Source organism: Pogona vitticeps, chromosome 1 (genome assembly GCF_051106095.1).
Source record: "Pogona vitticeps strain Pit_001003342236 chromosome 1, PviZW2.1, whole genome shotgun sequence".
NCBI classification, from domain to species: domain Eukaryota; kingdom Metazoa; phylum Chordata; class Lepidosauria; order Squamata; family Agamidae; genus Pogona; species Pogona vitticeps.
Genome location: NC_135783.1, coordinates 196,356,391 through 196,373,755, shown reverse-complemented (window position 1 = coordinate 196,373,755; position 17,365 = coordinate 196,356,391). Strand labels below are relative to the sequence as shown.

General features: G+C 41.1%; 1 protein-coding gene across 4 annotated transcripts in view; it reads left to right on the top strand.

Moving 5' to 3' along the window:
• Positions 1-17,365, top strand: part of ITPRID2 (ITPR interacting domain containing 2) — an 80,068-nt gene that overhangs the window by 13,983 nt on the left and 48,720 nt on the right. For all 4 annotated transcript variants that reach the window (XM_020808256.3, XM_072980985.2, XM_072980977.2 and 1 more), the window contains 5 exons: positions 8,149-8,198; positions 9,120-9,176; positions 12,930-12,969; positions 14,478-14,576; positions 15,886-16,094. In XM_020808256.3, coding sequence (XP_020663915.3) covers positions 8,149-8,198; positions 9,120-9,176; positions 12,930-12,969; positions 14,478-14,576; positions 15,886-16,094 — 455 coding nt within the window. The remainder of the gene's footprint in view (positions 1-8,148; positions 8,199-9,119; positions 9,177-12,929; positions 12,970-14,477; positions 14,577-15,885; positions 16,095-17,365) is intronic.

Sequence of the window (17,365 nt, the reverse complement as noted above, 5' to 3'; positions counted from 1 at the left end):
TGACACTGTCGGATCAGAAATTTCCCAAATGATTTGACAGACTCCGGATGTAAAAGTGTAAATGAAAGGGGAAAACGTGAGCGGACAGGTAACTTTTCTCTATCTCTTTTTGTTAATGTGACTCATTTGTGTTTTAGAGGCTGGCTTTTGGTGATCAATGAAAGACCATGAAAACAGCGAAGCCTCTTTCAGGAGCTGCTTTAATGTCTTTTTAAAAAAATTTCTTATACAGTGTAAATCTCATCCCTAGAAATCAGTACATTCCTGTCTCTGCCCAGTCTTGTCATTGGTCAGCCCTGCTCAGTGTAAGCAAGGGAGGGACTGATTTTATCTAGATAAAGAAAGAAGGGGTTCTCGTTAAGCTGAACGAAGATGCGACACTCTGTCTCTCCTCCCCCCAGATACTTTGGGTGAATAGGAAGTCTTGTGTACTTTTTTTTTTTTTTGCAAAGGTGCCAGTAATGGCGGGGACACAAGGGAAGCTATATTTTTGTTTTTTATTAGTTACATGTATAACTCAAGTTTTCCTCTAGTGAACTCGCGGTGATGTCCATGGCTCTCTTCCTCCCCCTCTGGCCTCTGAACCCTGTGAGATAAGCCAAGACGAGACAGGACAGACGGCCCACAGTCACTTGGCGAGTATCGTGGCTGTGCACCTGGTCCAGCGCTTTGACTGCTCTACCGCACTCTCCTCTCACACTGACAGGTGCCGCCATGGCTAGAATAGCTACTTGGCTGATAAACTGGCTGGACTTGTGTCGCAGGTTGGTTTGCTTTGAGCAGCCAGGAGCAGCTTAGAACAAAGTGGCCGTTTGTATTAGCCGCCATAAAGTACAACAGGCTTCACAACATTTATCTTTGCTTGTTCCGCAGTCCCGAGTGGTATATTACTCCTTCCCCATTTTATATTTAGAAAACTTCTATTTGGAGATTGCCACGTTCCTGAGCTCCGTAGATAATGGACATTTCTGTCACTTGAGGATGAAGGGGAAGACAATAAAGTTTATATTTGGAGATTGTGGCTTTCCCAGGCTGTGTAGATATGGATGTTTCTGTCATTCTCGGAGAAGCAGGGGAACAAAACAGTGAAATTTTTGGCATCAACCAGAATGTTCACTCTTGTTTTGTTGAGTGCTTATTCATAAGGCAGCTATGTTAGCATTTATTTATTTTTTCGTATTATGAAATATGTGACAATTGTTGTGTCCATACAGCAAAAACAAGGTGTCAGTTCTGTGGATGAATCTGTGTAGCTTGGCGCTAACAGAGTAGGGATGCAAACCTTCCCTTTTCTTGCTCCTTGCATGCGAAGATGAGGAGATTCAAAATTGTTCTCCTTGCTCTTTGAAAGGTAAGAAATTTTGTGATGCTCTTGAAAAGGGAAGAGAACAGGAATGGCTGATCTCTGTGTGTGCAAATTAAACAAAGATGTGCAGATAACACTTTCACCCAAATAATGCAGTGGTGCTAAAGGACAGTTCCTGGTGGTTTTTGGTACAGTCTTTTAAAGGTAGAAACTCTGGGAAGGGGATTTGCCCATCTTTAACAATCGACCCATGGTTCTGTGTTTGCTGTATTTGTATGTAGTTTGCTTCAGAGAGGGAGAAGGCACTTGTTTTTTTTCAGAGTCAAATCACATAGGCTTTGATGAGTTAAAAATGTCATTCTCTGTCTTCTTACAAGGGGTTGAGGAATCTTACGGGGCTTGAAAATTCACTGAGGCTTCCTACTGAGTTGGGACAGCCTAAACAGAGGATAATAGAGGAGGATCCTTTACATCCTTGCAGTGGAATGGCTTGTTTCAAATACAGTGGTACCTCGCTTTACGATTGCCCCGCATTACGATAAATCCGCTTTACGATGATCTTTTTGTGATGGCAATTGCAATTGCAAAACAATGGTCTAAATGGGCGAATTTTGCTTTGCGATGATTGGTTCCCTGCGTTGGGAACCGATTCTTTGCAAAACGATGATTTGTAAACAGCTGATTGGCGGTTTCAGAATGGTCGCTGGGTAACTAAAATGGGTCTCCGCTGTGTTTAGGGACGGATTCCTCGCTATACAGGCAGTGAAAATGGCTGCCGTATGGAGGATCTTTGCTGGACGGTGAGTTTTAAGCCCATTGGAACACATTGAAAGGTTTTCAATGCGTTTCAGTGGCCTTTTTATTTTCACTTTACGATGTTTTCACTTAATGGCGATTTTCCTGGAATGGATTATCGTCGTTAAGCGAGGCACCACTGTATGTAGATGGAAGAGAACCAAGGCATCCATATGGAATTACATTTCCTGCTTAGTAGTATAATTTGTGTCCAAACTGACTCAGGTTGCAGTCACACCAGCAAAATGTTTAAGAGTTAATCCTTGTGAGAGTTAATCCTTGTGAGTTTCTACCCTTTTTGGGGGGTTCAGACAACGCATGACCATTACCAATTCTTTTGTCCCTCCTCCATACTATCTGCATCAAATCCAGACTGCTGGGAGGCTACTACTATATTTGTTCCACGTTTCATCGGATATTACAACTGTGTACTGTAAAACCAATTCATTTCCTTTACATCTGGCATGTGATCCCACCACCACCACCGACAGCTGTCATTCAGCTCCCTTAATTTTTAAAAAAATTCAAATGGGAATGCTGGCACGTCAGTATGTTTCTGTCAAAAGGACTGTGGGTTCTCCACCATTGAGGGTAATGCAGTGTGGAAACAGGGGAAAATGCCCCAGATCAGAAGGTGGCCAGCAAGGGTGTTTTGCCAACACACTGATGGGGGGAAGGGGAACAGAGAAACGCACAAAAAGAGATAGGGATATGCCCTGCTGCAGGGGTGTAGATGAACGTTCCACCTCTAATGTAATTTTAAAATGTAGAATGGTTTAAAAAAATGTGTGAACCACTATCACGGGATATATGTCATGTGACAGCAACACACAACTCTACAGGAAGCAGAAGACTCAAGAAAAAGGGGGGGCTTTCTCTAGTGTGACCCCCAAGGCCCTGCTGCTGTGAGATAACTTTCTCACAGATATTCCAGCTCTTTGGTTAGGTCTCCAAGGGCTTTCTGGGCAGATGTTGAGGGCAAGTAGCCTGTGTTCAAACATACACATATTGCCTAACATTGGTCTGCAGCTTTCATTCTAGTGGCATAATGTGTAGTGTCGCCTGTTGGTTGAAGGAGCTGTTTTTATGGGTAGTGTTTGCTATGCTGCAGAGGAAGTCACTTTTGCACTCTGGTTCCTATGTTGTGGCCAATGTGTGTATCGGTTGCAGAAGTCCAGGGAAAGAGTAGAAAGCCAGTGGTTTCCTCTGAAGTGGCCAGTCAGCAAGCAAGGGAGACGAATGTTAAAAAAGTGATTGAAACTACAAGATGTATTTCAGTGAGTCGGAGCAGCTGGCTGCTGAGCTGGAAGTCAGGACTTTGAATCCACAGGGAGTCTCTGGGCTGGGTGGGTGCAGCCAATATCACCTCTGCTGTGTGGGGGATGATGGGACCGTGCCTCCTGCCATCTGTGCAGCTTCAGCAAGAGGCATGGTGTCAGACTGCCATCTGAAGGAGGGACTGGAAACCTCCTCTGAATGATATTTACTCTAGAAAATCTTGGGAGGGTTGCCATTAGTCAGAGTTGACTGGATGGTGTGTAGTTATTAAATTATTATTTAAGTTAGCAGTGTGCACAGAAAGCACTGGCATTTAAACTGGAGATAGAGAAGTGCTGTCGCTTGAGAATGTTTTCCAGTTTCCCCTCTCCCTTCAGCCCTCACCAATTGACACACAAGTGTTCCAAGCTTTCACAAGTTACAGACTTTCAAATATTTGTTTGCCACTTGTCAAATGTTCCTTGTTGTAGCTGCCTTGTTGTTTTGCTATCCTCGGGCTTCTCTGGTCCCCCCCAGCTTCTGACAGGCTTCCTCCTCCACGACTTGTCTCTGGAAACTACGACCCCAGTAGCTGAGTTTCTTGCTAAAGTGCTCACTCTCCAAACTTCAAAAAAACTAACCAAACTTCCCCCACTATTTTAATTTATTTTTGGATTGTATGTTTTAAATGTTTTATGCCAATAAAGGTTGCTTAAAGAAAGAGAGATTATTTTGGTCTCTGTTGCTCACAGAAGGAGAAACAATCTCTAGCTTGTCCGCCTTCTGAGTATGAATGCCTTAATTTTGAGTACTGGTAGTATAATGCACTCTTCTCCTCTTTGGTCCCCATCTTATTTCTATACTGTAGCTGCCATTTTCTTCAAACTGTGTGTGCAAATGCTTCTTCAAATAAATAAATAAATAAATAAATAAATAAATAAATAAATAAATAACTGTTTGTTTGTTTGTTTGTTTGTTTGTTTATACATACATACATACATACATACATACATACATACATACATACATACATACATACATACATACATACATACATACATACATACATACATACATACATACATACATACATACCCTACCCATCTAGACCAAAGTCTACTCTGGGTGGCTCCTCAGAAATAGTTCTCAGAAGTGCCTGGAGCATGTGAGCTGGCAGTTACCATAGGATGCAATTAGGTATAAGGTCAGGCACCTCTCCGAATAGTTCTTCCTCTTTCTCATTTTTATTTGTAGGTGGCATTTGTCTGGGTTTAACTTCTGGTGTTTAGGCTTTTAAAAAAAAACGTGTGTTGTGTGTTTAGTCGTTTAGTCGTGTCCGACTCTTCGTGACCCCATGGACCAGAGCACGCCAGGCCCTCCTGTCTTCTACTGCCTCCCGGAGTTGTGTCAGGTTCATGTTGGTTGCTTCGCAGACACTGTCCAGCCATCTCATCCTTGGTCGCCCCCTTCTCCTCTTGCCATCACACCTTCCTAACATCAAGTTTTTTTCCAAGGACTCTTTTCTTCTCATGAGATGGCCAAAGTACTGGAGCCTCAGCTTCAGGATCTGTCCTTCAAGTGAGCATTCAGGGTTGATTTCCTTTAGAACTGATAGGTTTGTTCTCCTTGCAGTCCAGGGGATTCTCAAGAGCCTCCTCCAGCACCACAATTCAAAGGCATCAAGTCTTCGGCGGTCAGTTTTCTTTATGGTCCAGCTCTCACTTCCATACATCACGACAGGAAAAACCATAGCTTTGACTATTCGGACTTTTGTTGGCAAGGTGATGTCTCTGCTTTTCAAGATGCTGTCAAGATTTGTCATTGCTTTCCTCCCAAGAAGAAGGCGCCTTTTAATTTCAAAAAAACATGCTGTGGAAACCCACTCTTCCCTTACCTTGTAGAGCAAGTTCTTGTTTATGATGATTTGACTTGTTACCACAGATATATAGGGTCTCTGCAGAAGATTAAAGTTGAGCTGTCCATTAAAATTTCAGAGATAAAATAATGGAACAGTCTTGTTTTGAAAGAGTCATCACTTTGGTTAGAATGGCATTTCAGGTTAAGGAACAAAACATTTAAAACAGAAGACAGTGAGCACATTTATCTGGCCCTACTGATAATTTTAGTAGGGATGTGGTGGTGCTGTGGGTTGAACCGCAGAAGCCTCTGTGCTGCAAGGTCGGAAGACCAGCAGTCGTAAGATCGAATTGAGGCGACGGAGTGAGCTCCTGTTGCTTGTCTTAGCCCCTGCCAACCTAGCAGTTCGAAAGCATGTAAATGCAAGTAGATAAGTAGGTACCACCACAGTGGGAAGGTAACGGCATTCCATGTTTAGATGTGCTGGCCACGTGACCACAGAAACTGTCTTTGGACAAACGCTGGCTCTACGGCTTGAAGACGGGGATGAGCACCGCGCCGTAGAGTCGGACACAACTGGACTAAATATCAAGGGGAACCTTTACCTTACTGATAATTTTATTCTTTACTTCACATGTAAGGAATATAAGGCTGATGGCTGTGATCAAGACATTTTGTTTGGAACAAGATCAAATTGTCTTACATTTTTTATGGAGCAAAAGTAGTCAGGTTGAGCTATCAGAAAACACTCTGCTTGACAGTACTATTAAGATGAATGAAAGGGAAAGCTTTTATGTTTTCTAGAACTGTTCTTCTGTGCAGTGGCTTAAAGCTGCTATATATAAGGGCTGAACTGTTGTATTTTTGAATTCACATTTTGGGTCTGTCTTCCATGTCAGTCTCGTATTGTCCAGAAGAAAAACACTGCCAGGCCTGTATGAGTTGGGGGATTTATAGATGGTTGCCCAAGGCCAGAGCTTTTGGTGTGGAATGGAGTTGCTTGATCCATGGGATTCCTTGGTTGGGGCAGTCCTGGCATAGGAAGCAACAGCTACCCAAAATAGCTGCCAGGAAGCTTGGGAAAAGTATAAAACAGCTTTTGGCTGCCTGTTATTGACAGCGTAATCATGTGTCTGGCTACTCAGAAGAAAGTCCCATTTAGTTTGCTGGTGCAGTAGTCCCCAACCTTTTTCGTACCGCGGACCAGTTGCGGGGTGCAGACACCCCCCGCGCTTGTGGTTGGGCTTGGTATACTTGCAGAGGGGCGTGTCACGCTCGCAGAGGGGCGTGTTGCATGTATGTGCGTGAGCACAACACGCCCCTCTGCAAGCATGACACTCCCACCGTGCATTGGGGCGCAGAGATCAGTGTCCGCGGCCTAGTTCAAGGAAGGCTGCGGACTGGCACCGGACCATCAACCAGGGGTTGGGGACCCCTGTGCTACTTCTAGGCAAATGAGTATAGGATAGTAGCCCAAAGAATTTACTGCGGGAATGGAACAATTAAACTAAATCAGAGTTACTGCAGTGTTTCTAGATGAGGTTACATGATTTTTAGTATCCAAAATAATAGTGGAAGAAAGAAGTCCTTAAATGATACATGGTTAAGTCCTATTGAGCAGTTGTGTTGGATAAACTAGAAGTTGTGTAACTGGTGTGTGCAGTTATTCTGGCTGTCGGTTATGCACTTGGATGTACCTGGCGCATGCAACAAATAGGCATGAAATAGCAAAACATACAGTTCCTCTCATGCGCACAGTAATCTTTCCCATGTAGCCGTGGATTCAGTGGAATCTTCGTAGGCGGCTGCTAACAGGTGAACTGGTTTACCACCTTTCTGTGAAAATCTTCCCCTGGTGATTCCAGCATATTAGTAGACAAAATCTTCCTGGGCATAAAGTGCTTGCCAACATATCTGCACAACAGGCTGCCATTAAAAGGACAAGAGCAAGGCAAGCTGTGTTAAGTTTGTTTGTCTCTTAAAGAGTCAGCAATATAATTTAAACGGGTTGACCATGGTCACCCTGAACCTATGCTTTGAAAAGCTCCTCTTAAGGTGTGTGAGAAGATGCAGTTATTGTGCTGACTTTCACTTTCCATCTAGTGTGGCCTAACAGTGAAACTGGCATGCCACAAGTTGGACAGGGGAGGCCGATCCTAACTCCAGTGGCTGCATCCTGCCTCATTGCCTTGGAGTTTTAGCTGGCAACCCTACAGAGGATTCAGGCTTGGCTAATGGAAAGCTTTGCATGCTTACTCCGAAGTAAGTTCTGCTAAGATAATTGGGATTTGCTCTCTGGTAACTTGGCCTGAATTGAGGTCAGACCAATAGTAAGGGCAGAAGTCAAGTACTACATGTAAAAAAAAAAATTCTCAAACCTCTCAATTTTGTTTGCAATTTTTTTTAATTTGCAACATAAATTCAAAACTTACATTGAATTGTCTTTGGAACCTGAAGTGTTCTCAATACAGTATATCCAAACTTTCAGAACTCGGTATAGAGGAATGGGTGTGAAATGTCAATTAAATGTATTGCCAGTTAATACAGAAATGGAAGTGTACTTCTTTCCCCCACCCCCTTCTGACCGAAACTCAGCACCTCAGTGGTCTTGTGCTTGCCCAGTTAGGGCTGCATGTGCAATCTTACGCACATGGCTTCACCGAGCTTACTTCCTGATTGGGCTTGTTAGACTGACACTTTATGCCACTTTTTTCGTGAGTAGTGTCTTTTTAGAAGCTTGGTTTTCTTTGGGGTTGCTTTGCAAGCAGTTTGTTTATGTATGTGTTTGTGCATGAACACACACACACACACACACACACATTTTTGGGAAGAGGAAGTGGCGGATGTGAAGACTGCCACTTTTTAAGGAAGGATGTGAACAAGCAGCTTCTTAGAGACATCCATGCATGTTTTAATCTCCTCTGTGGTTTCAGAACTCCCCTAGGAGCCTCTCTGGATGATCAGAGCAACCCTGTGTTAAAAGGTAAGGAGCCAATATTTTAAGTGTTCTGTGTGGGTTTTTTTCCCCCTTCTTCTGAAAGCACAATAATAATGCAAGGCATAACTTTGAGTTGACCCTGCTTGGAAGCGGTTGAGACAGTCTTGTTCCTTTGCAGTACTGTATTTGCAGGCCGGAGGAATGATCTGAGGTTTGAACAGTTAAGGAATTTGTAATCACTTGTTCCCAAGTGATAAAAACCGGGCAGACTGTGTGTGCCTATGAGAGGGAAAGAGAGAGAAGGAATTTGTTGATAAGCAGTACACTGTGAAGTAGGTCAACCTTTTGGTACAATCTTTCTTGGCTTGCTGTGACTGAACTTGCCACACCTGAAAAGTTACCTGAGCAAATCAGAATGCAAAAGTTCAAAGTACAACAAGAACCTGCAGGTAGCAACAGAGCATATAAGAAGCCTTTGCAGTAGCTGGAGCTCCTTTTTTTGAATACACAGAGGCAGAGAGGGAATGTTTGAACCAGGCTGTTTCTTGGGCTTGAAACTCCCTGGTAAGAGATCTGAATCGTCGCTTTAAGATGCAGTTTTTCTATTGCATTATAGTTGGTGGAGCAGAACAGGAGGAGTGTGGTGGTCCTTGTGGATCTGAAATTGTTGCTTTCTTTAGCTTGAGAGCAGAGCTGTTTGCAAGTATTCCCCCCCCCCCAGTCCCTTGTCTTGTAAGACCAGCTTGGCATGTTCAGGATAGCAACATCAGTCAGATTCAGACCTTTAGTGGCAGCATTGTAGACTTGTCCCCAAACCTCACTAACTTCACAGTTTTAGTATTATTATAATAATGTTGTTTTTAAAGATTATCAGATTGCTTTGGTTTTATGTGAACCATACATTGACAATAACTGGAAAGCAACTATGGCTGTAGATGTTGATCTTGCCAAACCCCCTCTTTTCAGGCATGCTGGTGAAAAATGGAGGAAGTTTCGAAGATGACTTATCACTGGGAGCAGAAGGTGGGTGTGGCATTAAATACATGATAACTTCTTTCACCTTAAAAAAAAATCAGTTAAAATCCAAAGAATATGCATGTTCGTCTGATTTGAACTATATGGGATGCATTGTTTGAAACTTTGTGGGGGGGGGCACCCTTGATTAAAAACAAAATTCAGCAAAAAGGCCTTTTTTCAATGTGATGTACCAAGTTGACGCGCCTATAAGCTAGTTTAAGTACTCAAGATGTGATGTAACTGCTCTTTCCTGCTTTGTGTTCCACTGATGTTCCAGTATTAAACCTAAGACCTTTCCTGTTCCTCCCACGTGGGGTGGGAGGGGGGTAAATTGTAAAGTTTACAGTTCCTTCAGTCATGCTTGCACATGGAAAATCATCATTTTGATTTAAGGGCACTTATAATATAAAAACATCTAAGATGACTGTGGTTAGGCCTTAACCTGAAGCCATTTCTTGTTAGTGTAATATAGTGTGTCTGAATGAGAACCTCCATAACCACAACCAACTACCACACATGTGAGCTTTGAGAAAATATGCCATTCTTTTCTAACTTTCAGCCTTGCCATGAAGAGGAACAGAACTATTTTAGTTTATTTATTTATTTATACCCCACCTATCTGGTCAATACGACCACTCTAGGCGGCTAATATGGAAAGTCACTTTTTAAAAAGCAATTAATTATGTAACTCATTGCAACAGTACTTGAATTGTTTGTTATTCTTTAATGTCACCCCCCCTTTAATAATCAGTTGTATTATTTATTACATTATTCATCATTTCTAAGAAGCACAACTTTTGCATTGATAAGAGAAAGGCATGATCACTTGAAAACGTCTTCTCACAATCCCTTCATTAGTAACTTAAAAAGCAATTTGAAAATATTACTTGTAACACCAAAATGGGGTTTATTAATTATATGACTTCTGGTATGTGACTTTTTTACACCCTCTTTAACCTCCCCTTGTAACTTGTTCTTTCTAAGCTATGAACAGAACAATCCTGTCCACATTTACTTAGAATTAAGTCCCACTGTGTTCCGTGTGCTTACTCCCTTATAAGCATGTTTCTAGAGTTGTAGACTAAGTACTGTTTTTGGATGTATGTCAGATCTACCAGTATTCTACAGTATATGGCAATAAAAACATACATACCATTTTTTCACTCTTTCATGCTAATTTCAGGACAATCGTCTAATAAAATTGAAGCATAATCTCAAAAAGCGCATGATGTAGTAGCTAAGTTGTGCAGACATGAGTCTGTTCAGCACTTGGCTAGGAGGTCCCTTAGGACTCAAATTATGTACCTTTTAGTTCTTATAGAAGAAAGTGGAACATATTGTATGATTAATATTGGTAAAATTATTTTTTGTACTATTTTTATATGCTGCTTTTGTTTTACGTTTCATTTTCATTGTTTTTATCAGAATGTTTGGCTATGCATTAGGTAAATAACTATATCACTATCCTTTGTATTGTCCTTGTAATCTCTAACATCCCCATAGTTTTTTTATTTGGTTAAATGTTTTAATGTTTTTGTTTTTGTTTGTAGTTTTATTTGTATATATTTTATTTACTGGTATAAACCACCCAGAACAATGCATTGCACTAATGGGGCAGTAAGTAAATAAATATTACAGGTTACAGAAAGAGAAATGGTGCTTAGAGAGCGGGTTGCCAAAAGTCACTCGGTATGTTAACATCTGAGCTGATGGATACCTAGTTCATAGGTCCCAGTCTTATTTCTATTATTTTATTTATTTATTATTCTGACTTTTATACCACCCCCTTAGTGTGAACACTTTCTGGGAGGTTCACAACCCATCAAAACACAATACAATAATCATACAAACCTATAACCGCAAAATACAATAAAAACCCTGTCACTAGCTAAATCACTCTTCTGATTTTTATCCCAAATTTGCTACATTTTCTCTCATTTTTTCTGGCTGGCTTGAATGTTGTTTCAAGAGAGGAATTTAAGAACAGTGTTTGGACCATTCTTAGGCAAAAACGGTCATCATCCATTCTCTGTCTAGGACAAATTTGATATCATCCTTACACAGCTAGTTGGTGATCAGCTGATGTTGTGGAAAGCAAATATAGATAGTATTCTGGAGTTCAGAGGAAGTAGGTAGACTGCCACAAGATAATCTGTCTGATAGACCAAGACCAACGCTTTGCATTCTTGTAATATTAGAAGTGGAAGCTGCTCTTCTCCATTCTCCCTGCTGCCTTGAAGCATTTGGGAACAAGATCATCTTATCTGGGTTTATAAAGTCTGTCTTGTTGTTGGGATCAGGCTTTTGATGAGAAGAATACTGGTGGCATTGTTCTTTTTAATGAATTCCAGAGTGCTAGAGTAAAAGGGAGTTTATCCAACATTTCGTTTAATCTAGGGGAAAATAAGTGAAGTATTGTTTTTCCTTTCATAAGATTTTATTGAAGGAGAATACTTACATCAGAAAGTTTCCTTATGACAGACCTTTACCTCAGATTCCTGTGCTTACTGGAATAAGCAATCTATTTTCACTGTCTTTGGTTTGATTTCTTTGATTTCTGACCACAGTTAATCATTTTTAAATATATAAAATAAACAGCATACCAGAATGACCTTCACATCAACATTTAAGGGACAGACACTGAAGAATGAGATGCCAGGATGTGGCGAGACGTTCATGGCTCATTCTTGGCTCAGTTGAAGCTTTACCTCAGGGCTGCTTCCTGCCTTACAGTTATAAACAGCCCACTTCTGGAATGGCATTCAGCTTGTGACTTGCAGTCAAATGTGCAGACTCAGAAAGCTTGCTACAGCTAAATTACTTTTTTCGTTACTTGAAAGTGTAGTGGTACAGTATTATAGTGTCATTATGTGTGTGCCACAGGACTAGGGAACGTATGTCCCTTCCAATGCCACGGAGCTGTATCTCCAACTTTCCCTTGCCATTGGCTGTGTTGCTTAGGGCTGAGGTGTGTTGCGTAGTTCAGGAACAACTGGAACATCATACATTCTACCGTCTGGGTATACGAAGACCTGCTTTTCTTCTTCTATTATTGATCTGGTTCCAGGCAAAATTTTGCAAATTGAAAAACACATGAACGCATTTTAGAACAACCCATTTGATGAAATACCATCATAGCAGAATGGTAAATGAAAAAGTAGAAAATATACAGTAGTATCTATACATTGGCTAATGGGGTCTTTCAAAAAGCTTTAGAGCTCAGTTACCGGTATCTCTCCAGGTCATACATTTGCGTTACACTCATGGAAGTCTTTACAGCTGGGTGAGGTGAGCAAGTGCAAGAGTTCCAACATAGAGGTGAACCAAACAGGAATCTGTCGTTATCTTCCAAGGCGATTTTCCATCCTCTGCACTGCACAGCCAGGGCTAAGGGAGTCGTCCTGAGATTATGGGTTCCCAATCCTGTAGATCGTTTTTATCTTATATCTAAGGGATGCTGTTCTTAGTTTCAGAGTAGGAGGACAATTAAGCTGGGATATTTACTTAAAAAACTAATCCATGCCTTTTGTGTTAAAAGCATCAAGCTTTCTATAATTATTCAGGGATAATACTTAAACATTTGCAGATACACATCTTTCTGCATGAGTACTTGTGTTTTGAAATAACCAGCTTGTTTGAAGCAATATGTGTTTACACCATCATATAGAGAGTAACAGGAACAGTGTTATTTGTTGCATGAATGGACTGTTGTTCTGTTGGTCGTTAGTTATATACATTTCCCCCTTCCCTCTCTTTCAGCTAATCAGCTGCATCAAAGTAGTGAACAAATGGAAATCTGGTAAATATTCACACTTCTGCTTTTAGGGTAATGCTTTATATGTGGTGAAAGTACTAGCCTGTTTTGTATAAAACATTAATTTATCTCATGAATGTGTCACTGGAGATACAAATATGTGGGGCATGAAGGACACTTTTCATACCATCTCTACACCTGAGTTTAGCAAATATCAGATATGCAGGGGTGTTAATTCAGCTCACTCTGACATTCCAGATACCTGTAGGAGCGTGTAAGAGGTTTCCATTGCCAAATAAGATGGAGTCCTATACTTTTTAAAAAGTGTCCTAGAATCTGGTGTATGCCTAAGTGGTGGTGGTTCCTGGAGGTGTGAAGTCATAGTCTGTGACTAATGTTTGGATGCAGCAGCTGGAAGGAGTAAAAAATACTGCACAAAGTGCTTCTGTATTGAAGAGAGAGAGAGAGATTAAGGAGATTTTGAATGCATCTCATTAAAAATGGGAATTCACATGGCTTGTTTTTCCTAAACATGTGCAGCTTGGGAGCCGTTTCTTAGGCTTAAGTAAACTTTTGGACTTTAAAAACCTGGGGAAAGGACAGCTTTGTAAGGGAACCACCCCTAGCAGGCCTTTTGATTGTAGACCTGCTGAAGCTGCTTGGCACTAAACACTTGATCAGCAAGATATGCAGGAGCTCTTTCAAGCCTTAGATCTCTCTCTCTCTCTCTCTCTCTCTCTCTCTCATATGCTTCTTGTGAAGCTAAGAGTAGGAATTCAGGAGATATTTCTTCTGCTTCTTTTTTCTATGGCATCCAAACTGGGGGTTGTGGTTAGTGCTAAGTATGGTTATTTTCTTCTAGTCTAGCTTTAGAAATCATGATTTGAAGGCACAGTGTTTGAAATAAACAAGCCGTTGTTTAAATTAACCACAGTTCTTGTGCAAGAGTATGAAGGAGGTGTAAGGAAAAGTGAAAGCAAGAGCGTCCAGTTCCTTTTGGAGGGGGGGATGTGAAGAGTACACTCCAAAGCTAACTGCCACGTTCTACACTAAACTGTGATTTCATGTGATATGCAAATGCTGACTATCAGTAGTTGGCTTCTCACGGGATCAGGCTCATCCATAATATGCCAAGGAATGCAATCTCCTAATTGAATTCCCCCCCTGTTTAATTTATGATCTTGTTGAATTGTCAGGCATGCATTTTCTTCCTTGTATTTTTAAAATACCGTATGACTTCAAAATAAAATTCCACATTAAAAAAAATTAAAATAGAAGAGGCCCCTGCATGTGGTAGGACAGTAGTTCTCAAAGAAAATAAAATCCCAGAGGGAGGAGTGAATTTCAAAGGAGTCATGCCTTGGGGTGAAATCCTGAAGTTGTCATTTCTGAATCGAAGGCTGTGTGTTGTTCCTCCATCCTCATTGCAAACCATAAAAGTGAAGTGTTTTCAAGAAAACAGGAAAAGTGTCACTTTAGATTCTAGATGTGGTCTGAAAAGAGGGTGGTACATTTGCCCTTTTTAAAATACTTTGCTTCATTTGTATTGTCAGCAATGGTATGTTGGCGAAGGACAAAAGACTTCAGTTTCATCAAAAGGGAAGAAGTATGAATTCCACTGGCTCAGGGAAGAGCAGTGCAACCGTTTCAAGGTAAGCAAAGAATGTATTGTGTGGGTATTGGAAGAGAGCCGTGTTTTTCCTTATCCATTCTCTCTTTTGTCTTTTCGATAAAAGTTGCCAACTTAATTTTTGATGCTAGCTCAGTTGTCTGCCTTTTGCCCAGCCTGATAAATGTTGTCTAGTTGAGGTGTGTGTGCAGACTTGCAGTTTTTTGAGTTTGGGGATACTTTGGGCCATGCAGCATGCAGCAAAAGCAGCTGTATTGGTTATCCATCTGTCTGCCCTGTTAATATTATTAAACAAGGTTTACAGAAGGTGGGAAATGAGCTTTTCCATAGCTCTTGGTACTTCCCATTTCCTCAGATAGCTTCTCTTAACCAAGACTGGACAAAGAGAAAAGTCGTGTTTGGTACAGAAGGAAGGTTTTAGTTCTCTTTGCTCCTGTCCCTTTTCTAGTCTTGAAAGCAGACAGTGTACTTGTGATTATAAAAGGAATCCAAAGCCACACAACTGATGTATGGGTGCCCATTCACAGGTCATCTCTGTTTCTCTGATTTCAAGCTGGAACTCAAACACTATTGAGCTTTCATTATAAGACAGAATTTGGGAACCTGCCATAATCTTTGTCAGCTTCAGCAGAGTCATAACCAGTAGCTTTGGCACCCAGGACTTATTTGTCCTACTTACTGATTAAGCTTGTGCGTTATGAGATTGGCAGATATGGGGAGAGGATAGAGGAATGGGATCTGAGTATATGGCCACCCACATACAGTTTTGCGTTCCCTTCTTAATGGGAGAGGAGTCACTGGAATAGATAACATGCATTTGAGACAAGTGGATTTGTACATTTCAGCATAGATTTAGATGCAACCAAATTGATATGGGGTTTTATCAAGCCAATGCAGTTAGCAGGAACTGTACATCTGCAAATCTGAATCTGACTAGACTCTGAAGGTGGTCCTTGGCAGGCTGCTGTCTCGTAGATAAACTTTGAACAGATTTACAAGATTGTCCCAAGGATCAGAACAGATAAGGATTTATTGTATTCCAAAGCACCATGTGTGTGTTAATGTCTAGGTACCTAATTTATTGTAACTGATACTATATAAGGTTGTGTGTTATAGTATGTGAACCAACTGGATGCTTTGATACTTCAGTGCCATATGTTACTCCATCTCAGACAGCTCAATATCTTTGTCAGTTGCTGAAACCAAGCAGCTCTTTCCTCTTTCTTAAAGGCTTGCAACTATAACATAAATCCATGAAAGGTTGTGAACTTCATCTTGTACATAAACAGAGTGTATAGAAAGCAAGTGTGATGTTTTCTGTTTTTGCTTAGTGTTTCTGAACTACTGGAACTATATGAGGAGGATCCTGAAGAGATTCTCTACAATCTTGGATTTGGCCGAGATGAACCAGATATTGCTTCTAAAATTCCATCAAGGTTTTTTAATTCATCGTCCTTTGCCAGAGGGATAGATATCAAAGTGTTTCTGAATGCTCAGCTGCAACGCATGGAAGTGGAAAACCCTAATTTTGCTTTGACAAGTATGTATGTTAAATAAAGAGCATGTTATACTTTGGGAAACACTCAGAGAGCTTGCTCAGTGGGAGCTGTAGAAATGTGATGAAAAATACGTACGGACATATATAATGGGACATTGTATAAGCAACCTTGAGACATTTGCCACAAAGGGTATGATGTTGCCAGATCATTGTCTTATTGTGCAAGATACTGATGATAGGGATAAATAGATCAAATTCCATTTGTTGGGAAGTCTCTTCAGTTCTGGACTTTCTGAGGAAAAGGAGCTATTGACCAATCACTTTCCCTACACCATCTATTGCCAACTTTTTCTCTCTTTGCTGTTAGTGAAGTAGGCTTTTCAAGGTTATGAAGGAGTCTAGATCAGTGGTTCCCAACCTTGGTTTGCTAGATGTTGGACCGAAACTCCCAGAAACCTTCACTACTAGCTGTGCTGGACAGGATTTCTGGCAGCTGTAGTCCAAGAACATTTGGGGACCCAAGGTTGAGAGCCACTGGTCTAGATAACACTTCCTTAAGAAAACGATAGATACTCTAAACCAGTGCTTCTCAAACTCAAGATTTCCGGATGTTTTGGACTTCAGCTCCCATTAACCCCATCTGTTATGACCATTGATCAAGGGTTCTGGGAAATGAGGTTCAAAATACCTGAAGGACCTGAGATTGGCAACCACTGCTATGGACCAGGCTTTCCAGTCTGAGTTTCATCACCCCTGTCCATTGTCCATCATTGGTGTGGCTTATGGGAGTTGTAGGTGAAAAAATCTGGAGGGATCCATGTTAGAGAGGGCTGGTCTAGAAGCCTGAGGCCATGTTGAAAACAGAGCAAACAGTGATGGTGATAATGATACTGTACTTGGAGATGGAGTTGAGGAGATAATTCAGAAAAGGAGGTATGGAGCTGGTTTGAAAAGACAAGACAAGAGAAGAGTGTAAGGGGATGGGAGGGTTGTGTGCAAAAGCTATGGATGAGATCCCACTTCTCTCCCCTCTCTCGGAAGAAAAAAAAAAGTTCCTTACCAAATATGTGCAAAGATATAGTGTCCCTCAGGTGAGCTGAAGTCATGTTTTCAAGATTGCCCCTGTGACTAATAGTAGCAACAACAACAACTTTCAATATAATAGTGGAGGTAATATTCTAAAAAAACGAACATTTTTCCTAATCCTGTCTGACCTCTCAGAGAAAGCAAAAAACTGTCCTTTAACATCAAGATTTATTTTATCAGCCACATTTTAGAAACAAAAATGTGGATATAATAAGGATGTCTGAGGG